This window comes from Ochotona curzoniae, unplaced genomic scaffold (assembly GCF_017591425.1).
Source record: "Ochotona curzoniae isolate NIBS_2020 unplaced genomic scaffold, NIBS_Ocur_1.0 contig_1302, whole genome shotgun sequence".
Taxonomy (NCBI): domain Eukaryota; kingdom Metazoa; phylum Chordata; class Mammalia; order Lagomorpha; family Ochotonidae; genus Ochotona; species Ochotona curzoniae.
This window is the reverse complement of record NW_024465035.1, coordinates 2,666,215-2,690,760: the sequence shown is the minus strand read 5'-3', so window position 1 is coordinate 2,690,760 and position 24,546 is coordinate 2,666,215. Positions and strand designations below refer to the sequence as shown.

At 41.5% G+C, this 24,546-nt stretch overlaps 1 protein-coding gene across 5 annotated transcripts in view; it reads right to left on the bottom strand.

The window, feature by feature from the left end:
- The window catches only part of STAG1 (stromal antigen 1), a 198,826-nt gene that overhangs the window by 7,322 nt on the left and 166,958 nt on the right, over positions 1-24,546 (bottom strand). For 3 of the 5 annotated variants that reach the window (XM_041004538.1, XM_041004566.1, XM_041004548.1), the window contains exons 20-29: positions 23,830-23,900; positions 22,196-22,283; positions 17,232-17,312; positions 12,985-13,119; positions 11,325-11,499; positions 9,494-9,633; positions 7,808-7,909; positions 4,912-5,060; positions 4,186-4,314; positions 2,166-2,371 (exon numbers count right to left, since the gene is read on the bottom strand). In XM_041004538.1, the coding sequence (XP_040860472.1) occupies positions 2,166-2,371; positions 4,186-4,314; positions 4,912-5,060; positions 7,808-7,909; positions 9,494-9,633; positions 11,325-11,499; positions 12,985-13,119; positions 17,232-17,312; positions 22,196-22,283; positions 23,830-23,900 (1,276 nt within the window). The remainder of the gene's footprint in view (positions 1-2,165; positions 2,372-4,185; positions 4,315-4,911; positions 5,061-7,807; positions 7,910-9,493; positions 9,634-11,324; positions 11,500-12,984; positions 13,120-17,231; positions 17,313-22,195; positions 22,284-23,829; positions 23,901-24,546) is intronic. The other 2 variants (XM_041004557.1, XM_041004569.1) reach the window with 1 other exon arrangement.

The following is a 24,546-nucleotide window of genomic DNA, read 5'->3' as shown; positions in this document are numbered from 1 at the left end:
TTTATTCGGAAGGCAGAAGGAAAGAGGGAGGGGGAGGGAGGGGGGAAAGGAGTGAGAGAAGTGGGGGAGGGAGAGAGGGAGGGAGGGGGAGAGAGAGAGAGGAGAGGGAGAGAAGTCCTCAAACCACTGGCTCACTCCCCAAATGGCTGGCATGGCAGGCTGGCTCAGGCCACAGCCAGGAACTTCTTCCAGGTCTCCCATGTGGGTGCGGGGGCCCCAGCTGTTTTCCCAGGTGAATCAGTTGGGAGCTGAACTGGAAGTAAAGCAGCCAGGACTAGAACTGGCACCCATACAGGATGCCCACACCACAGATGGTGGTCCAATGCGTTTACTTTAGTAAAAATACTTTTTTAAAACTTCATGTAATTTTTGTTGATTCCTTGTGTATGGTGATTCTAATTCTGTAAGTGCTAACGTCTTCTCTATAAAGTATGGGTAACTGTTAAACTCAGCGCTGAGTTTTGAAACACTGACACAGCATTTACTGTGTACCAGGAACTGACCTAAGTGCTTTGGCAATGTTAGTTGAATACATTCCTGAAGGGTTGATGAATTTTGGCTAATAAGAATTTTATATCTGGGCCTGGTGCGATAGCATGGTGGTTAAAACCCTCGCCTTGAACGCACCAGGATCCCGTATGGGCACTGGTTCTGATCCCAGTGGCCCCGCTTCCCATCCAGCTCCCTGCCTGTGGCCCGGGAAAGCAGTCGAGGACGGCCCAAGGCTTTGGGACCCTGCACCCACGTGGGAGACCTGGAGGAAGTTCCCGGCTCCTGGCTCCGGACTGGCTCAGCACCAGCCACTGTGGTCACCTGTGGAGTGAATCAATGGACGGAAGACCTTCCTCTCTGTCTCTCCTCCTCTCTGTATATCTGCCTTTCCAATAAAAATAAATAGATCTTGCTGATCTTTAGAAAAAACTCCAGAATCCTACAGTACAGAGGCATGATTCAAAATTTCATTCTCTTGACTAAATAAATGAGTGAGTATTCTCGTAACTAAAAGCAGGAAAGAAGGCTTCAGCTTTTTAAAGATTTTGTTTAACACTGCTATTCGCTTGTTCTCTTTGAGATCTCGATGCTGCCTCGTGCACAGACGTGGCTGTAACGGGGACTCCGTGCTGGAAACAGCAGCCAACAGCCACCGCACGCATCTCTGTGCCAGTCACGGTGTCCAGTACCCGTGTGTGCCGAGGGTTTTAGCTCACGTTTCTGACACGAACAGGATTTTTGTTCAGTGATTTGTTACAGAGATTAAGTAATGTGTTCAAAGTCATGAAAATGTTCAATGAGAAAGCCAGGTGTGAATTCCGGAGCTTTGAGTCCACAGTTTGTGCTCATTAATAATCAGGATGGCCTCCACAATAATGTAAGAAACCTTAGATTTAAATTCTCATCAATTTTGCAACTATTTGAGCGACATCTTTGATGAATCGCTTCTTCAGGCAGTAGAGATGAGAAGGTCAAGGTTGACCTTCTGTGAATTATCAACAGGTGCAGGAAAGCCAGATCCACGACACCGTCCTCCTCTCTTGGTTTTAAACAAGTCACTAGACGCAGCATGGATAAAGGGAAAGGCCATTTGAGGTAAAAGGTATTTAAACACTTTCATTTTATCTAAAAGACAGAGACCTTCTACTGGTTCACTCCCTACGTAAAGAGCAATGCTTCATTTTCACAGACACTTTAAATCGCTCTTTTGTACGCAGAAATACTATTAACCAGATTTTCTTCACAGTTCCACTCACTTTCCTGAAGCGCAAATGGTTATAAGGCTTAAATCTGGCTATCGCTGTCACACTCTACAATAAATCATCCAACCAAACGATATAACAGGAAAGCTATTCTGGGGCCTAATTTGTTCCAGAGGCCTGAATTATCAGTATTTTGCTTATGTTAGCTAGAATAACATCATGAGTATCTTCTTGTAAATTTAATGTGTGAGTGGCATATGGCACGGGAATTAATTTTATAGACGTGTCCCCTGATCTCCGTCTCTGTGCGTGCTCACTGCACACTGCTTTCCTTGGTCTTGACGCGGGAACACGTCATTGTGTACCAAGCAGACAAGGACAGGGTGCGTCTCAGAACCTTCATCAGCACACGGCCATTTACCAACCACATAAAATCAGGCCGAGCACTGTCAGGGACAAAAGCAGACTCACCTTCCACTCGCTTTTTGTGAAGTGGGGGTCGTCCTTTCTTGTTCCTTACTGAGGAAGTTTTGCTGCTGCTGCTTCCGCTGTTGACCGACATTCTGTCGTCCTCACCACCAGTGACCAGTGAATTTCTGTAGGAGATGAGTGGAAGCCAAACATCTTCTCTCCTTTCCATCATCTGCTCGGTCAGGAACTTCTCCAGGTACGAGTGACTAGAACCACAAACAGAACAGCCTGAGTCTCACACAAGCAGCACGCCACCTATCACTCATTCTTACCCACAGGTTCTCTTTTCTAAGGACGCAGGCTAAACTGCTCATAGAAAGAAAGGAACTAAGCGTTTAAAATTTTGCTTCCCATATTCCTAGGATAGTTTTAAACAAGAGCGTGTGTTACAATTATGTGTGTGTGTACTATTTTTTGAAGGTTTATTTATTTTTTACTGGAAAAGCAGATTTACAGAAAGAAACAGATCTTTTGTCCAATGGTTCACTCCCCAAGTGGCCACAGTGGCCGGAGCTGAGTGAACATTAAGCCAGGAGCCCCTTTGGGGGTCTCCCACGCAGGTGCAGGGTCCCAAGGCTTTGGGTTGTCCTCTACTGCTTTCCCAGGCCACAGGCAGGGAGCTGGATGGGAAGCGGGGCTGCCGGGACATGAACTGGTACCCACGTGGCATCCTGGCACTTGCATGGTGAGGATTTACCATCACGTTGGGCTTTTGCTTTTGAACATGAATAGTTTAAAACATTTTAGAGACAGACAAACAAGCACAACAACAGGCTGAAACAAGGAGTCAGGAATTCGATCCATATGTGGGCAGGACCCAAGTCCTTGTCCCGTCGCCTCCTGCCCCAAGGGTGTGTGCATTAGCAGGGAGCTGGACTCAATTCCATCACTTTCTGAGGCTGTGTCCCCGCTGCCAATGTGTTTATTCTTACACAAAAAAGTATATAATTTTATTTTCATTGCTTTATTTATGTAATGACTCTGATTTTTTTTTGAAAGTCAGAATTTTTTTAAAAGATTCATTTATTTTAATCGCTAAGGCAGATTTACAAAGAAAAAGAGAGAGCAATAGTTTTTTTCATCTGCTGGTTTCCTCCTCAGATGGCTACAATGGCAGGAGCTGAGCTGATATGAAGCCAGGAGCCAGGAGCCAGGAGTTCCCCTGAGGTTACACCTCAGCCTGTGGTGCTAGCATCCCGTAAGGGCACTGGTTCGAGTCCTGGCTGCACCACTTCCAATCCAGCTCCCTGTTAAGGTGCCTAGGAAAGCTTCAAAAGATAGCTCAAGTTCTTGGGCCACTCCACCCGCATGGGAAACCCAGAAGAAGCTCCTGGTTGCAGGCTCTGGACCAGCTAAACTCTGGCTGTTGCAGCCATTTGGGGGGTGACTCACGGATGGAAGATCCCTCTCTGGGTCTCTGTAACTCTACCTTTCCAATAAAAATAAACTTTTTAAAAATTATCTTTCCTTAAGAACCAGGATCTTTATTAATAAGCATTATTTTTTTCTAAATTTCCGTTTATTTAGTGTATTCTAACCTTTCTTCCTATCAATTTATAAATAATTTGGAGTTTATTACAATATCATTCCCCTGAAGTTTCTAAATAAACATATTAACTCAAAATTTTCATTTGAAAATTACACACACATTTCTTTTTCTTCCTTATTTTTTTGTACATATACATTTCTTTGAGCTGTTACCAATTATCAAAGGAAAAAAAAAAGAGGGAAAATTGAATCTTTTTAAAATGAGCCAGCTAAAATAGAAAATAAAACTAAAATGAACTTGGTACAAAAGGAAGAAAGGTTATGTTTTGGTTTAGCCAGGGCGCACACGTGAGAGCAGAACCTATCCCCCGCCGGCTCTGCTCTCGGAGGCCAAGGTAACGAACAGTGGGCTCTGCAAACGGATCAAAGCGGAAATCACAAGGGGTAATTCTATCTAGATGATTCAAGATTCTTCCGAAAGCAAACATTGGGTATTGCAATAGAAACATTTGTTTTGCACCAAGTAACTTACACAGTCTTTTTGTCTTGCCGAAGAAGTTTTGAAGAAAATTCACTCAGTACTTCGAGAAAAGCCAGGTTAGGAGGTGGGTACTCTTGTCCTTTCTGATTCTGATATTTAAAGGCAAATTCGATGCCATCCCTAAAGTAAAAAAAAAAATAGCATTGTATTTTCCATAGTTAACAACAGTACTCTCCATGGGGTAAAATCATAAGAATATTTGTGAAATAGTAAAATTAGCACTACATATAGTAAGATCTGATAATTAACTGGTAGACTAATGTGAATTTATTATGTATAGTACAAAAGTGTAAGCTGGAATATTTAATTAAAAATAACCCTACAGCTACAAAGCTGACTTACTTGTTGTGTGTGTTTGCATATGTGTTTGTGTATTCTGGAGGTAAGTAATACCTTAGAAAGACAATTTGATTGTCAAACTTCGTTTCTTGGAGCTGACATTGGTTATACAAGTTCACCTAAGGTTTCCTTTTACGTAGTTGGCAATGTTACAAAAATGGCCAAATCAACACTACATACTCTTAAAACCTACAGCCTGCTCCAACATTTTGTTATTAAACTTTCCTTTCTATACTTTAGTTCAGAATCTCTAAAGTAGATAAAGCTCTTTTTAACTTGAAAGTTCTATCATTTGTCATCTTAGAAAAAGTGTAAAAAGCAGGTACTTCAGTCCAATAATTGAGATTTTGTGCAAGATAAAGTATTTATTTCACTCACTTGTGAAGTGTCGCAACTGCTTCTCTTGTCTTGATCTGGTCAAGTCCAAATGTCAGAGCAAATCGACGGGCCAGTTCCTTAATGCCACTGACATGGGCAGAGGTCCTGTCAAGGTTGGGGCCTTGCTCTTGGACAAGTTCATTAAACAACTGTAGAAAAGAAAAGAAACAAAAAACCCACATAGCTAAGAAATATTCAAAATTCACCCATTACTGGTTTAAGTTCATGTTTGTGCTAGTGGTTTGGTTAAATGCAGAAACTTGTTTTATTTTTGGCATAGGGAGCTTTCTGGTGAACACTGAAAAACCTAGACTGAAAAGAGGCACAACACTTTTGCTTAATTTTAATAATTAAAAAATGCATTTTGAAGTGGGATATAGAAATACAGAAATATTCTACTATGTATTTACCAACATGGCTATATTGTTATTATTTTTGAAAGAATGATAATGTGAAAATAGGCTTGCCAAGTTTATCACTTGCTGTGAGCCACCTGCCCCGGTCTATGAAGGAGTCCCTGCAGCTCGCGCCTGCACCAGTGCTGCCTCCAGGTCGCCGCTCTCCACCGCCTCGTTACTGCTGCTCTGTCCTTAGGCGGCTTAACCCGCTTCCTCTGCCAGCTAGCAAATCATGTCTGATTCCTTTATGGCAAAGATGCTGAAAAGCATTTTTTTTCATTGAATTTCCTTCTCTTCCTCATTTCTGAATGCACTTTAACCAATAATCATTTAAACAGCCCCCGGGTCCCACCTTTTCTCAGGTTTCCATAGCAATGGATGGGCCTGAAGTACTAACCGCGTCATTGTCTTCCAGATACTTTCAAATTTACTTAGAGAATTCTTTACAAATTCTTTAAGAATGAACATGTTTTCATGTACAATACAGCTGCATATAATAGTTTAAAGTTTATTTAAATCTAATACATTTTATTGTAAACATCAAAGTGTCAAAGTAAAAATCTGCATTTCTTTCAAATATTACTTTCTAAAAAAACATTAATTTTGAAAAATTATTTAGATCAATTTCAATACATTACATATACAGTGTCCATTTTATCAATGGTACACATTATACATTCTTAGAACTTGCTTTTTGTTTACTATTCTGCCTCAAAATTACTTTAAAATATCTCAAAATAATTTTATTTAACCATTCCATTAATAATGGATAGTCAGTCTATTTTCAATCTTTTACAAAGATTGCTGCAATGGAGTATCTATCTATATCCACATGATACTGTAAAGCAAACTTATTAGTTTTTACAGGGAATAAAAGGATATCTGAAGAAACTGACAGGAATCTATGCATAGTTTTTCCCATTAAGAAGTTCCTGGAGGAGTCGGGATTTGGCACAGCAGTTAACAGAGGCTGCAGAAGTTCATGTCCCATGCCAGAGCCCGAGTTGAGCTTGTAGCTCTGCCCTAGATGCTAGCGTCCTGCGAATCAACAGCCTACAAACTGACAGCAGCTGCTGCCTTGGGGTGGCTTCCATCACCCCAGTCAAGTCAGGCAAGCTGCGGTCCCCTTTAGCAGTGGCTATTGCTGCCGCCTGGGGAATAAAACAGTAGATAGGAGATTCCTGTCTCTGCCTTTCAAACAAAAAGCCCAACCCAACCCGACCCTACTGTTCAACGTTCATGGAAATGTTTACTATGGAAAAACTATGCATGGATTTCAAAACGTTTTGAACTAAAATAGATATTTAAATCTAAGTTTCCAGCAAACATTTTAAAATACCTTTACATGTATCTTAAGTTTTGAAATGAACTGCACAACTGTCTTCCAAGAAAGCAAGAGAACTTTCTTTCCAAAAGGATTTTCTTCACGTCATGCCAATCTGTTCAGCAATGGTAAATATGTTTCAATTTGTAATTCATCAATTACTAATGAAGCTATGCTTCTTTTTACAACTTATTGCCTAGTAAGGTTTCTCCTCTAAGGGCGGGGCAACTGGTAGTGATTAAGGTGCTAGCAGGGCGTGCGCCTCACCTTGCCAAGCCCTTGGTCGGAGGCTCCTATCCTGCTCACACACCTTGCAGGCGGCAGACCTGCTGGAGCGCTTGCCACTCACTCAGGGGACGCAGACCGAGTCCTAGGCTCTGGGCCTGGGCCTGGTCTCTTTGACTTCTGTGCCTGTCTCTGCCTTTCAAAGTGGGCTGAAAAACACATTCTTCCTCTGTGTACTGCCTTTAAAAATATCCTTGCTGACTCTTCCATGGGATTTATTTATCTTCCCAATTGATACGTAGAATTTGCTAGGTAAATTTGGAAATATTTTCCCTGTCACTTTAAAAGAACTGTTAAAAATGTTGATTGGTGAAGAAAGCCAAATGCATAACATACTTTTATGTCTACTCTAGAAAGAATTAAAAAAATCTTATTTTCCTGGACATTTTAATTTTTAACCATTTTATAAAAAGCCCATCTGGATGTTATTCATTCTGGATGAATACTGGGTAAGACCATGACGGCTAAAGGAAGCCTCACCGCTTACTCCCGATCCTTTCCCCTCTGATTTGCATAAGACCTTTCTCATAGATGGAATGCATGCAAACACATCGAGATTTCCCAAACTCTAGTTCAATTAACTAGGCATTTACTAGGTGTCTTATTTTCACAATTTTTTTGGATACTTCTCCTTTCTCCTTAAATACCATTTGTGCCATTTTTTTTAAACATTAGTACTTGTCTGAGATTAGATCGCCTCAGGATTTTGTGTCTTTGTGGAACCATAGGATTCTTTTTCAGAGAAAAAGATGCAGACTGTCTCTATCACACTGAATCCTCAGTAAAGTACTGATAAATCGACCTGCTTTAAACAAGATTTTCATACTAAATCCGTAAAGCATAATACTGTTATTTCAATTCTTTGATTTCCTCTCTTCAAATTTCTTACCTGCTGCAAACTGAGAATAAGGGTTTTGGCACACTGAATTTTGTCAATCTGTCTGGTTTTACTCAGTGTTTCCTTAATGATATCACCATAATCATTGTAATACTGTGAAGAAAAGAGAAATGTATTGAAATTTCATGACATAAAGGAGCAGAGAAGTGCTGAATGGCATCATCTTGAGAGCTGAATTTCATCACGATGAGAGTAAAATGATACTGTCTAAAGCTGAAGGATCACATATAAGACATTTAAGATCATAACTAGAAATAGTACTTAAAACTGGAGGGGCCGGTGCTGTGGCACTGTGGGTAAACTGCCCCCATGATGCCAATATGACCCGTTTTAGCCCTGACTCTGCACTTGGAACCCAGTTCTCTGCTAATGGACCCAAGAAGGCAAGGAAGATGGCCCAAGCACTCAGCCCTTTCGGCCACACGGGGCACCTGGGTGGAGTTCCAGGCTCCTGGCTTAGGCCTGGAGCAGCCCAGGAGGCTCCAGCTATTTGAAGAGCGAAAGAGTGGAGGGAAGATCTCTCTCTTCCCTCTTCTCCCACCCTCCCTTTCTCGGTCACTCTGTCAAATAAGCAAGTAAATCTTATACAATTAAACATCAGAGATCCCAAGAGAGGTAGCTGTTGGCAGATTAGAAAAACTCAATTTTCTTAACATGATTCAAAAGATATTTAAAAAATGACAACAGAACAGAACATAGGTAAAAAAAACTTTTGAAGAACTAAAACCAAAGTAGTTAAAACTGCTTGCTTGCTTCCAAGGAATGAGCCTGAATAGGGCAAAGGACAAATTGAAGTTGACAGATTTGACTTTCTATTTAATAGAATTTTGCTTGTGAGTAAGTTATTAGGAGAAGTTTGATTGGACAGCACTGAATGCGGTTATGCAATACAAGCTAGCGCGGAAAGCCCACGGGAGTGTACGGGATGGTAGTTGGCTTTCCCACTCAAAGCACTTCAGGCTCCCTGTTTCGTACTGCTGTGTGAACAGCTGCACACCAACAGGATAAACACTGGTCAAATGGAGCCGATCCCACCGGAGTGAACGCTAATGATAGCATCCAATCATTCCAAATGGATTCATTTCCTAGGCTTGAATCACATTCTAGAAAAACTTGCAGAAACGACTGAAACATTTTGTGTGCTTTTTGAAGATTGTTGAAAAATAGGAAATGCGTTGGCAGACATACTCGTAGATCTGATCTGCCAAGGAGCAGAGAACGTCGCGGGGGAAGCTGAAACGCCACTGACGCCTGGCTGCCAGCCGGGGTCGCATCAGGACGGATTTCCAGAATGTACTGCCCGAGATGCTGCTCCACAGCACAGACCTGCTGACGCACTCGGCAGGCCCCGCCGGACGGCCGGGTCACCTCCGAGAGAGCTGATCTCTCTGAACCTCATTTCTGGGAATGTTTAGTTATGATGTGAAAGTCTTGGAACAAAGCTCCACATCTGAAAACCTCCGGTTACAGTACAGCGCACATCACGTTCGTCCTTTACTACAACTCTAAAACACATCGTTACTTACTACAGCACAACTGAAACGGAGGCATAATCAAACCCAGACATTCTGTAGAAAATCACCTAAAATGAATAGGCAAAAAGCGTCCACTTTAGCTTTTGTCATCATTTCATGCGGACTGTGTGGCACGCGGCTGACAGGGTGAAGTCAACGCTACCTTCATGTAGTGCTTGAAGATGTCCGCGGCCGCGTGCATGTCCACTATGTCGTAGATGATGAGCTTGCTGAAGGCAGCCAGCAGGTTCCTTCTCTTATGTAAGGCCTCAATTTTATTAGCTTCATCTTCTTCATCACCCTCTAACCACAGAAAATAGATTGTCACAAATGTTGGTTTTTTTATCTCTGCATTCTATATAACTCAATATCAGCGTAATGGTACAATTTCACAAATGGATAAAGAACGGGCAGCTGTGTGACGGACGCTCCTGTGATGAGTTAGACTTAGTAACTGCTCGGGAGGCCTAAACTCCCGACTTTCTAGGTTAGCATTCTGAAAATTGAATTAATTAGTAAACCAGACATTGTTTTTCTGACACTCATAATTGTTTTGATGATATTGCTTAAAATTCTGTTTTAAAAAAATTTCAATCTTGCTTATGTGCAAATATATTCCCACAGAAAGACAGTGTCTGAAATTGTTTCAGACAAGGAAAAAGCCATTCTTTTGAAAAATATTTGAGAAAGTAACAGAAATACATGCACATGGTTATATTAGCACATAAGTAAAATTTATTTTGCAAATCATTATATCCATATACCTAATACTGTAAAATATTGTACAACCCCTGCCCAACACCTGGCCTGGCCACTCACCAGTTCACATGGAACTATTCACAAACAAAGTGACTCCAGGTCTCTTTCCTTTCTGCCCATTAGCCCTGCTGTGATTATATCAACACCTGAGAAATCTGGGATCCTTATTTTTTAAAGGCAGCTAGCCATTAAATCCTGTCTCTGGGAGTTGCAAGCAAATATACATTTCAGTTTAGCATTTTCTAAATTATATGGGCCTGGCGTGATAGGGTAGTGGTTAAGGTCCCCGCCTTGAATGCACTGGGATCCCATATGGGCTCCGCTTCCCATCCAGCTCCCTGCTTGTGGCCTGGGAAAGCAGCTGAGGATCGCCCAAAGCTGTGGGACCCTGCACCCATGCGGGAGACCTGGAACAAGCTCCTGGCTCCTGGCTCCTGGCTTCGTACTGGCTCAGCTCCAGCCATTGCGGCCGCTTGGGGAGTGAACCATCAGATGGAAGATCTTCCTTTCTGGCTCTCTGTATATCTGCCTTTCCAATAAAAATAAAATCTTTAAAAAAAAATATTTTGACAGTAACAATTGGATTTTTGGATCTTATATGCCTTCTATAATTACATTAGAAAACTTAAATTATTTTTTTACAAATGACAAATTTCAAATAACATAAGTAATCATTGATAATTCAGTGCAATTTTGCTAAATTGTTATTCTGTGGGCCCAGCAGAATTTTGACTAATGAGGCTTAAGATATTCTTTCAACATTTAATATTTAGACATATTTGGGGCATTTCAGTAATGTACAGTGATTACTAAGGAACAGAAAATCAATTGGGTTCCCTCCTTTAAAAGAAAACCTGCTGGCCTGGACAGCCGACTAGAAATAGCACTATCCTGTGTACATCTGTACGTGTGGGACACGGCAAGCTGCACATTCAGTGTAAGTCTGTGATAACTGAACTGAAATCTAGCCTTTTATCAATGAGATGATCACATAGATTTATGCTAAATCTACACACAGCAGCAATTAGCTTTTAGAAAAACAGGGACGCTCAATGACAGACAAAGCTCTTGAAGAACAACTGCTAATGGACAGAAAGATCACTTTGTTTTTTCTGTTTATGCACTACATAATCACATTATTAACGTTTTTTCAGCGGGAGAAATGCTCAGTCATTTTTAGGATTGAACTTGACCCCCCGCTTCCGGGCTTGTAAAGCAGGTGAGGGCTTGGGTACCCATGCTCTGGTTCTCTTCATCCTGGTCAATGAACACGTGGTCCATCACGAAGCTGAGGAGCTCTGACTGAAGCCCAGGGTCTGGATTGAACACCAACGGCTGAAGGCCCTCTCTGCCACCCGTCATTAACTGGTGGCTAAAAATCATCAACAGATCACAGAGCAACATGAAAGCCTGCAATACAAAGGGAATTCATCAGCAGAATGACATGAATATGGCTACAGTCACAAAACACATCAAGTGAAGGCAGTTCAACACCATAATGCATTTTAGCTACTTGAATTCTATTTAGTTTTAACTCCTAAGTTTAATAACATTACTTTTACTCCTTGGGCATTATCACACTTAAGATCCCATTGTCACACCATACAGCCAGAGCCAAGCTCATTCCCCACACTTGCATAATCTATTCCTTTTATTTGTATTTAACAAAAAAGCTGATTAAGAGATTTTGACTTGAACTGTAAAAAAATGAGTTACACTCACCTGGAGATACAGAACTGGTAAAACATTGTTAAATTATTTAGGCATTGATGAACACTATTTCATGAAATAATCGGCATAAATTTTAAGAAAAATTTTAAATTCAGCAATTCTGTGGTTCTTAAGCCATGAAAACTATGATTTGGAATCCTTAAAAAGATTTAATGTAAAAATAAAATGCGATAAAATCTAATAGTAGGCTTAAATTTAGGTGCAGACTATTCATAGAGAAATTGTCATCTGGGAGGCCATTACTGTGCTGCGGTGCAGGGGCTGGCTGCCACCCGTGAGGCTGGCATCCCACAGAGGTGCTGACTCCCAACTGCTCCACTGTGAGCAGACTCCATGCGAATGGACCTGACGAAGCAGCAGGACATGGCCCAGGTCAAGGACCCACAGGAAGCTCCTGGCTCCTGGTCTCCGTGTGGCCCAATCTTAGCCCTTGTGGCTACTTCAGGAGTGAACCAGTAAATAAGAGCCCTCTCTCATTAAATAAAAATAATCAAATAAAACTGGAGAAAAAAAAAAAAACACCCCTATTTCCACTGAAGTTAAAGCTGGTAACTTTCAATCAAAATGGGAAACAGGCTGGGATCTTGGCACATGCAAGGAGAGGATTTTGCCACTCGGCCATCATGTCGGGCCCTATTACTTCACTTCTTCACCACTGCTCGTGGACAGATACTCAAGGATCTCTTGCCCAAAGAGACCTAAACCTGCCGCCACAGCCTGCAGGGCCTCCTCGTTAGCCACACGTCCCAGTGTGTATTCCTGGGCTCCTTGCGGGTCAAGAGACAGCTGTGCCGGCAGCTGGTGACAGAGCTGAAACATTCATATTCATGTGCAATTTGCTCTTTTTTGGTGTGGGAAAAACCTCAAGAGTCCCTAAATAAGGGCAGGCTACAGGTCAGTTCCCTAGACTGAATTTTCTGACAGAAATCTCAGGACCCAAGAATTATAAATCTGAGTATGTTCTTTAAGGTGATGGGAGTATACATGTCAAGTTAAAATACATTTTATAACAACAAGCTTGTTAACCCATAACTTAAATATTCAGATATCTTCTTTTCTAGGTCTCACAAATTTTACAATTTCCTATAAAAGTTACCTTATCTTAATATTTATCAAGACAATGAGTTCTTTTAAACTGCCTGCTCTTAACGTGTAATTTCTTACCTGCTCCTTCACTGGCGTGTTAACATTTGACAGGCACTGCTGGCACACAGCCAGAAAGGATTTGACCGTTTTCCTCAACACCAACAAATCCTCCTGTGAGACACATTTAGCTTTGTGAGCATGAATCAGAACATCCTAAAAAAGGCAGTAAGTAACACATGGAAAATAGCTAAGCTGGACTATTATCAGGAAAATGCGCAGAACAAGCTATTGCTGGTACCCACGTTACTTCCTAGTTATCGGTTCCAACTGGAAGGGCAGCAAGAGCAATGAACTCAAACATGCAGTTCTGTTTAGATGTTCAATTCCCAATCATATAGTGCTTTGCCTTACAAATACAGTTTATTTAGGGTGATATAAAATTCTTAGTTATTCCTGTAACACACACTCATTGCCTGGAAGGTTAGGGAACCCTGCAGCACCCTAAAATCAACTGAGCAAAACAGTTGTACGCCTTTCCTATCATATTTGTAGCACTTAAAATGGCAAGGGAATAAAGATAAGCTTTTGCAGTAGAATGGGCTCGAAGACTGGATGTGTATAGAGTAGCTAGACGGCCACATAACATTCCATATGGAACTAATTTCATTTTGCAGGGGATGTATGCTAGATTTGAGGGCTTACTAATATATACACTAGGTGGTATTTATCAACAAGAACATTAAAATGTTTCGTACCAGAGCTCATATTCTCAGTTACTACTAAGCCAAAATCCTATCGTAGCTATTATATTGAGAAGCAGATACCCTAGAAAGTAAAGTACTCCGTTACACTACAGCACTTGTACTACTCGTTGCTTTGGGGATTCTCCTAAACAATGACATACTTCTGTGATACTTGAAGAAATGAGCTCATCTTGCACAGAACAGCACAAAGGACACTGCCTTCAGAACCATCCATGTTCCTTCAGATGAATATTCAATACCTAAACTGCAACATCCTGGATTAAAAATACCCAGAGGCTGGCGTTGTGGTATAGTGTGGAAAGCTGCTGCCTGTGAAACTGGAATCTCATACAGTCACTGGTCCACGTCCCAGCTGTTCCACTTCTGATCCAATGCTCTGCTAAGGGCCTGGAAAAAGCAGTGGAAGATGGCCCAAGTGTTTGAGCACCGACTGCCTACAGGGAAACCCAGAGGAAGCTCCTGGCCTTAACCCGGCTCAGCCCTGGCCGCAGAGGTCACCTGCAGCGCGAGCAAAGACAGATCGTCTGTCTCTGTAATTTGGATTTTAAAAAGTCACCAAAGACTCCCCAGAAAAGATGACACGTAAGCAAACGCTGTCCTGAAGGACAGAGATTATTAGCCTTAAAAAAAAGATGCTCCAGATACACAACAGATTTTCAAAAGCTTGGACGGACTTTTGAGGAGCTGGTCATTTATTATAGTTGGGGCATAAATAGGGAAGGAGGAGCAGGGCAGAAAGCAAAAAAGGAATCAGGACCTACTCACACTTACACGGAAGGCCTGTGAACTGGCTGTTAAATCACTGCATATTCTTATAGCAGTAAGGAGCTACTGAAGGCTGACTCTCACCACGAGAGTGTTAAAATTTTGTATAAAATGGTCATTTTCTAAACAAACTGGAGAATACCATGGAACAGTCTACCTAACAGCAGAGATTAAGTGTCAAGTACTATTTTTTTTTTTTAAATTTTTACTTTTTTATGGTACAATTCCATAGGCTCTGGAATTTCCCTCACTCCCTTCCCCTCACCCCTGATTTCCCCTATATTATCATAATAATATATCATAATAGTAATAAGCAGTTATAAGTCCATTATTCTGCTAGTTAAGTGTAGGCTGACATTGTGGGCATGGACAATGGCAGACAGTCCAGCATCCTATTGTCAAGATAGAGTAAACAGTTTCATTGGGAATCCATCTTAGATCATGAAGTAGAGAGGCACACTGCACTGTATCTTCACATCTGGATATGACAGTCTATTACACAGCTATTAAACATTCCCTTAAATGAAAAGCCATAACAAAATCAACAGGCATAAAGTTTAAAAATTGACAACACCATGAAGTTAAATAGCATGTTACTGAATGACCAATGTGTTGCTGTAGAAATGAAAAAGAAAATAAAAAATCTTGGAGAAAATGATGTCACTGTATGATCTGAGTCAGTGAAGAATTTAATGAGAAACTATTCTGTAGAAATGAAAAACAAAAATATCAAAGCCCATGAGCTGAAGCAAGAACAGGATTGAAAGAGCCACTGATCTTGTATGTTGATCATCAACGGACAATAATGTAATCCATCCTGCCTATGAAATGAGGACTCAATGAAAACCCAAAAGCTCGCTGGCTTTGGAGAGTCCTGATGGGTGTGGTGTGGAATCTCCATGTACTTATCAAATGCCTTTCTCTTTTTATTTCTTTAGCTGGTATTTATCTCCATTTTTTATAATAAACCGATAAATTTTAATAAAATGTTTCTTCTGCTTAATGTGAGTCACTCTAGCAAATTAACTGAATCTGAAGAACCCAAAAAAGTATTTAGAAACCCTAATGTTGGGAGGGTCAGTCAGAAGTATAGATACAATAACTTTGCGTTTATAACTGGCATCTTGAGCAGGGGCAGTCTTGTGAGTTGAGCTTTTAAACTGTGGGAATCTGATTATTTTAACACTATCTGGGAGTCAGAATGGAATTGGAAGAAATCCAGGTGGTGTCTGCTGAAGAACTGATTTAATGTATGAAGCTCTACATTTCTACAATCAGAGAGGAGACTATGTAAAAGTGAGTGTGGGAGAAACTAAATTTGGTTTATTCCTCAGCATTCTTTACATTTGGTGGCAATGGTAAGATCTGCCAGAATGGCCTTTGCTCACATAAACACATGATTTATGGAGATGACATGTGAGTGAGTGGAGGATGAGGAACTTCTGGCCCCTCGATGGATACCTGGCTGTCCATGGTACTCAGTATTAAAAGGTAAAAGGTACCAGTGGAGGTTAGAAATGGTAGCATATCCAACTTCCAAGGAGCTGACACACAGGATACATAAGGAAATGGAAAATACCAACACGCATGGCCAACAGAATCCCCTGGCAGTAGCTAGAATCAAGGTGAAATAGACTGCTGAGCTGGGTCTCTGAGTTCTGGACCAAGCTCAGATACTGATGTGAGCTCAAACCATTCACCTAAAAGCTACACACAAAGGAGACGATCTGACCAGGACAGCAGAAAATGCCTTTCCCGTCTGGCCCGCAACAAGCACGAGCATGTAGGGTGAAGGGAAAAAGCCGAAATACTGAGAGCAGCCTGTGAAATACGAAGCGACCGTCTGATCTCGCACACCACCATCAGTTTCCCAGACAGCCTTCAGTAAATGGTTGCTCAGGTTTCCCAGTGCTGAGGAGTAGGGAGGATGTTTGCTTTGCTGCAGGAGTGGAAGCCCACTATCAGCTCTTCACAGCTGACACGCTTCCTAAGCAAGGAGTGTGGACTGGCACAATGATTCCCTTCGGACACTCCCCCACATGCCCATTACTCAGGTTATAGCAAATGCTACCGTTAAAGGTGTCCCTTTGATATGAACTCTCCACCTCCCATATAAAAGTTGAGGTGTTCGCAGCTTTAGAATTAGTTGAGCCGACCATATGGGATCCCAGCGCTTGTAAGGTGAGGATTTAGCCACCGAGCCATTGAGCACGCTCTATGTGTTTCTTTTTCTTTTGATCATTTTTGGTAATGTGAATTTGGGATGACAACCTAAGTGATTATATTTCCTGGTTGTAAACTTTCCTCACCATGCCCTTTAATTAGTGACAATTTTAAGACAGAGTGCTTTACCCTCTAGCTCATGGAAGGAACCGGTGATTTCTAGTCTGTCCTTTTGCCGGAAGTAACTCTTCCGGATGTCACCTTCAACGGCGACACGTGAGTCCCTGTTAGATAGTCTACTCGGGAAAGACCTTAAACATCACTGAACTCAAAAATCTTGGCTTAGTTTGGGATGCCAGGGTGCCATATTACTAGAATGAAAGCTACATACTACCACCTTGCAAGGATATTGCCTTTTTTATACAATGTTCTGTTTTTGGCATACAATGATGCATCTGCTGTTTAGGTAACAATGTCTTGCAAAAGGCGGCAAATGCTTACATAGAAAACTGGTAAAAACAAATTATCATGTTAAAGGTTGTAACTCACATAATATAGTAAATTATTAAACATCAGTTAAGCAATGCTAGTGCTTTCCTAGCAACCCTGCTGCCTTTACAAACTCTTACTTACTTTGGAAGGAGAGCCATCAGTAATTTTCACCAACTGCCACAGAATGGAGTAATGGGAACACTGCAGTGCCTGTACGACTATCTGTATCAAATGACAAAGAAAAAACAAATTTTTAGTAAAAAATGCAAATGCATAGTTCCACAGACAACAAGTTATAACTTTTTTACTTTATAAAGTCTAATAAAATATTTGGTCATAAAGAGGATAAGCAATCATCAGTCTAGAAAATACACAACATATATCCAAATAACACTGCTTTAAACAAAGGTGTAGTATCATGAATAGTTATACTGTAAGATATATTACGTTATTCTTATGCAAATTTTAAAATAGTCTACTTAATTTTAAACCACTTTTAACATGAAATATAGCATTCGTGCTGGAAAGAACATAAAACAAACTTTAATTAACAAGTGTCTGTGTAATCACCACCAAAGTGCAAAAACACGTTCCCAGAAGCCCTGCCCCATGTCTGCCTGCTTTCTTCTCAAGATAGCAGTTGTTTTCATCCATAATTCGTGTATTTTAACTAAGTCCCAATCCTTAAAGTTTAATATATGTAGTGCTAAACATTGTATGAATGGAATCTTGAAGTATGTATTAATTCTGGCTTAAAATTTTTTTTTTTTCTTTTAAAGGGAAAGTCATGAAGACGGAATCTTCTACCTTCTAGTTCACTTCCCAAATGGCCACAATGGCTGGAGCTGGGCCAGTGCAAAGCCAGGAGCCAGGAGCTTCTTCCAGGTGTGGGTGCAGGAGCTAAGGGCTAAGGGGTAAGGGCGTGGGTCATCCTTCACCACTTTCCCAGGCCAAATAGGCAGCTGGATCAGAAGCCGACCATGAAGGACACGAATTAGCACCCGCAGGGAGCACCCACAGGCAGCAAAGGCACTGTAGGGAGAAACATCTGCTCAGCGATGGTGCCAGCCCAACTTCTTTCACACTGATATTTTCGACTATACATGCTACAGGTATCAGATAAGTACTGACAACATGCCACTGTTTAGTTATCATATAGATACATATATTATTTTTACTGAAAAGGCAGAGTTACAGAGAGAAGGAGAAACAGAGAAATCTCCTATCTACTGGTACATTCCCAAATGGCTGCAATGGCAGGAACTGATCTGATCTGAAGTCAGGAGGCAGGAGGCTCCTCTGGGTCTCCCACGTGGGTGCAGGGTCCCAAGGCTTTTGGCCATCCTCTGCTGCTTTCCCAGGACATAAGCAGGGAGCTGAGTTGGAAAGAGCAGCCACGACATGAAGGAGAGCCCACACGGGATGCTGGCACTTGAGCTGCAGGCGAGGGAACTGGGCCATTGCACTGGCCCTTACTTATTGCTCTGAACTTCAGGCATGCCTGGTAATTATTACACATCTCATCCATGTCTGTTGGCAGAAGCTTTGAGTGTTTAGTTGCTAGGACCTCTTTACATTTGTAAAACTAAGAACACTCCAAAACCTTTGTGTGTGTGTATAAAGTTAGTATAACTATTTTAAAAATTAAAACTAAGCAATGTTTATAAAATTGTTATTTTTCAAAATGCAAAAGATAGGGAAGGGCATTGTGGCAGAGTGGGTCAAGCTGCCTGTTGAGATGGCCACAATCCCGTAGCAATGCTCCTGCTTGACTTAGGCGTCTCTGCTTTCTGCTAACGCCCATTAAAGACAGCAGACGGTGGTTCAAGTGCTCGGACGCAGATGGAGTTTGGGATTCTGGTTCTGGCTGAGGCCAGGCCCGGCTACTGCTGGCATTTCAGAAGTAACATCTCTGCCTTTGCTGTGCTTTTGGGTAGATGAAGGTAAATAGACATTTAAAAAATTACACACTAAGATTTTTACATAAATGATGAATTCTTCTTTAAAAACTAATTTCTGTTTTAAAATTGTTTATCCCCCTTTTCCTATAGTTTTTTTTTTTTTTTTTAATGAAATTTACAGTTGGGAGGCAAACAGACCCAGATTTTCCATCCGCTGGTTCCTTCCTCCAATGTGTGTGAAGAGCCTGGGAATGCCAAGGTGAAGCCAGGAGATCTGAGACAGTGCCCACCTCCACGTCAGTGGTAGGGCGGCAAGCACCCGAGCCATCCATCATTGCTGCCTCCCACCGAAGCTAAACCACAAGGTTGCCAGGACTCAAACCCAGCTACTGACACGGGACGGTGTCTGCCTGAGCGCATTTCAGCCACTGCTTCAGGTGCCTGCACCCAGGACCAGGTGAACTTAAAAGAACAACAGCCCGAGTCACGACATCACGGTTTTGCAGATTTCATCAATGTCTCCTTTAGTAAAAAACTGAGTTTTCCTATTTGCTTGTTCATTCTTATACAATGTATTGTATGAAGTACATAAAAAATATCCAACCACACACAGAGAAAAATAAGATAGTTGAATAGTTTTCACAGGTAAAAATGCAGGTATGTTCTTTGTTAAAAGACATCAGTACTGCACACTGGCACAGAATGACAATGAAAACAGTGAACAAAATCTTACAAGCAAACTGTTCTGATTTTGCGAAGCTCCTTTGAAGCTCCTGGCAGTCCTCGTACCACACTTTAAGAACCACTAATCTAAGTGTGTGTGGGAATACACACACACACACACACACACACACACACACAACAACAACAACAACAACAACAATTAAACCAGCACACAGGAGAAAATATAGGAAATAAAATTAAAAATCCTGAAAGAGAATTCCATTTTGGAAAGGTCTTTGACTACATTTATATTTGAATACATGCTATAGTCTTCTCTGCCCTTGCTAAACCAAAATGACAAATGAACATGAGTGGAAGGTACATTACAGGGTCCAGCAGCGTGGCCTAGTGGCTAAAGTCCTCGCCTTGCACGCCCGGGATCCCATATGGGCGCCGGTTCTAATCCCGGCAGCCCCGCTTCCCTTCCAGCTCCCTGCCTGTGGCCCGGGAAAGCAGTCGAGGACAGCCCAAAGCTTTGGGACCCTGCACCCGCGTGGGAGACCCGGAAGAGGCTCCTGGCTTCGGACCGGCATAGTATCGGCCCGTTGTGCTCACTTGGGAAGTGAATCATCGGACGGAAGATCTTCCTCTCTGTCTCTCCTCCTCTCTGTATATCCTCCTTTCCAATAAAAAAAAAATAATAAAAATAAATCTTAAAAAAAAAAGCACATGCACATGATAAAATATGCACCAGTGCAAAGGGTCTGTAATCCAGCACGCCTCCTGACCAGTGCAGAGCTCTGTCCGTTAAGAAAGCCACTACCAAGTTTCCTCTGCAGCATCCCAGAAATAAGACGTCAACTAGATATGAGCACATATGCACGTGCATATATTATCAGGCTTTAAAAGTACATATATTGATTTCTGTTTTCATTCAACATAATACTGCAAGTATTCCCCTACCGCAACATAATTATTTTATTTGTAGCTGCACAGAATTGAATAAAATTAAACTGTCCTACAACAATTAAACTGGATCTCATTTGATAAAGTGCTCAAAGTACTATATCAAGAGTATCTACCTATTAAAAATAAAACCTAGAGTATTTACCTATTAAAAAATCTTCAGAAGAATTTCTCATTCAAATACATTCAGTTGAGAATTACCGAATAGAGCTCTGATTGGAGACAAAGTGCAACCGAAGTCGCTAAGACAAAATAGAAAATTTCTGTTGTGATCCACAGGGAAAACACAAAGTATTAAACTAAGAATTTGGCAGCAGGGCTAAGAGTATGACAAGAAACATGCAAGAGGCGGAATTCACTAAATAAACAGAAACAACCTACGATGCTTCACAAGATTAAAGACTCTTGTGATTCATGATTCTATCCTGCTGCCTCCTGGACAGACGCGGCGCTGGCAGATGGATGTGTGTCTGTGGGCGGGTGTGGTGGTGAAAAGCCTGAAGGCACCACGTGATTTCCATCCCAGGTGGACAACACACAGAGTCCTCAGTGGACCTGAAGACAACATGCCCTTAGCATAGTAAGAAGTTGGTAAATGAAATAATTTCTAAGTTCTTAAAGGGATACAAGGACAGGATAAAGCTACACTCTATTTAAAAGCAGTGATTTCACTACAATTACACAATCTGAAGAATTTGGTGATTTCTAATTGATAATCATGGATTAAGTAACAGCATCTGATCTCTGTCCACAATTTCCACCAAAATAACCCAAAGGACATTTGGCTAAAATAAGAAACACAATTAAAAAGAAAACCAAAACCTGACAATAGGCAAGTGTCATAAGGAAAATGTGTAAGCGCTCTACAGTAGGTACTTCTATCAGCAGCCAAAACTGAAAAGGCAACAGAAATATTCAAAAGCTTGGTTGAACAAAATACAAGGTTTCTATGTCTCAAGAGGCACAAAGTCAGACACACACACACACACACACACACACACACACACACACACACACACACACACACACACACACACACACACACACACACACACAGAGAGAGAAGGCCTGAAAAGAATGAGAGAGCAAGAGAGAGATGGATCTTCCATCCACGGGCGCACTCCCTGCACAGCCACAAAAGCCAGGGCTACTCCAGGCCACAACCAGGAGCCAGCAGTTCCACCTAAGTCTCTTGTGTGGGTCCAGGGGCCCAAGGCTTTAGGCTGTCCTCCTCTGCTACCCCAGGCCACAAGCAGGAAGCTGAATGGGAACTGGAGCAGCTGGGACATGAACTGGCGACCATATGGGATCCTGGGGCACGCGAGGCGAGGATTTTTGCTACTAGGCTGTGGTGTCGAGCCTGCAGTATTTTTTATCTTAAGTTACTAAGATGCATTATAGCAAAAGCAGTTTCTGAAGATACACACCTGTCAGTAATTCAATCATTCGGCAATAATTCTGAAAGGAGGTAACTGCATTAAAGAATTATCACATTAAGGATTTGGATAGTTAAGTGATTTCCCCGTTAAGTTTACTTGCTAAAGTGACTGAGATGGAGTATCAGTAAACTCTTACCTGTTCTGGCATAGCTCCATGTTCAATTCCAGTCTTCAACAATCTGTAGCAATTACCAAACAGATCCCATTTTGTGAGATCATGAGCACTAAAATAAACAAAAATACATTAACTTTTTCTTGAGTGAAAGGAAATTAAAATGTGACAAGAATTTCAGTTAAGATGATAAAATAATTTTTACAAATGGAAACGTCCATAAAGCCGACATTCATCTGTGTGTGACAGACAAGACTTGCAAAATCTACACATTTGCAGCAATACACATATCCTTCAATCGCACTATTACGCCAACGTTCTGAAATATCATGAGACTAGGAATTCACAAAATAATAAATATCAATATAACTTTACACATTTTACAGAACATCTGACAGGTGGATAACCTTCTAGCTCAGATTAAAATAATTTTAAACAAATTAATTCATAATTTAATACTAGAACTACTATAGTGTTTTGAAAACGAGACTAGTATTCATGGGACGGAAATAAAGGCAAAACTGGAAGATGTGGGAAGCAGTGTTGACATAAGACGCCCACGTCACAGGCGTCACAACCGGCCGGCCCTGAGGCTGGGCTCAGTAAGGCATTCAGAACGAGTTAACGGCACACTGTACATTCTCATAACCTTTAAAAATATACTATTAAAAATAGGCTTTTTAAACACTGGCTGTCAACTTTTTAACTTCAAGTGTCAAAAATTTCTTAAACAAAGAGCTCTGTGGCGGAGGTTTGGCCAAGCTGAGACGATGTGTGTAGGGATGCCCGGGTAGGAGTGCCTGGGTATGACCCGCAGAGTGAGGCTGCACTTTCCTACCACGGCAGACTCTGGAAACCACTGGATTCCTCCCACCCACCACGTGGCGCACACAGACCCAACTGCCACCCATCTCACGTGGCGCACACAGACCCAACTGCCACCCATCTCACGTGGCACACACAGACCTAACTTCTTGCTTGGAGTCCAGACCAGAGCCCCTGCAGGCTTCTGGGGAGTGCACCAGGGAGAGGAGGGCATGTCTGGTTGTCCCTCAAACAAATTTTTGAAAAGTCAACAAGGGGCTTGTTGTCTCCACAGAATTCAGAGTTACAATTTGAAACTAACTCATACACTGACCTGAATCTAGTTTTCTTATTCAAAAGAACAATTCAGAGAGAGGTCACAGGATTCTCATGGATTTCCCTCCAAATCTTCCTTCACGTTTATCTCACAAATACAAACGCTGCATATTCGTCATCTAGAATGTGCCGTTTGGGAGCGAGGACTGCTCAGCTGCTCAGACCAGCTACTAACATAAACATTCTCAACCTTCTCGTGGTGAGACTGCTTTACACTTCTCGTTAAAAATGTTCAAGAATACAGTGAGTTATGAGCCAGGCAGTCGCTGAACTTCCCAACTGAACCTTCCTACCTTCTGACCAACACACTCCCATCTCATTTCTTACTTGCCACTACTTCTAAAAGCCATAAAATGACAAATACTCATGGATAATTTGATTGACAAAACACAATTTAATGAAAAATACGAATAACGAAAAGAAGCGTTACTTTCCTTTGTTATATGAACGTCACAGACACCTTGCACAGGCTGATTAGTTTATGTCATTCACTAAATCTGCTTAAATAAATAACGTACTTGTGAAAGGAAGTTAGCCGCTTCAAAGTGGAAAGCACGTTGTAAATGTCGTCGTCATCAGCTTCTTCTCCCTGTAAATGAAGATAACCGCATCACTGTAACGATACTTAGTCACACTAAAGTTCATTAATATTTATTGCAAAATGGAATATTTATTGCATAAACAGTATTCACTTTAAACAAGAAAATGTAAATAGGCGAAAATACAGAATGCCTCCATCACAAAACCCTAAAATATCAATAATCCCCATAGATATAGCCACTTTTGTACTTTAAATAACACTGTAATGCAATCTCATATGCTTTTCTGATTTATATGATAAATTCCCTAAAACCAACTGCAGACTTAAAAATATAGACTTGAAAGATTCTTACATTATCTGAAAGATTTTACTGATTACAAGTTACTTCCTTTACTTAAAAATCAATAAAGGGCCTGGTGTGATAGCCTACCAGCTAAAGTTCTCACCTTGAAGGAGCCAGGATTTCACCTGGGCGCAGGTTATAATCCTGGCAGCACCACTTCCCATCCAGCTCCCTGCTTGCAGCCAGGGAAAGCAGTCGTGGACAGCCCAAGGCCCTGGGTTCCTGTACCTGCACGGGAGACCCAGAGGAGGCTCCAGGCTCCTGGCTTCAGATAGGTGCAGCTCCGGCCATTGTGGCCGTTTGGGAAGTAAATCAGTGAACGGAAGATCTTCCTCTGTCTCTGCTCCTCTC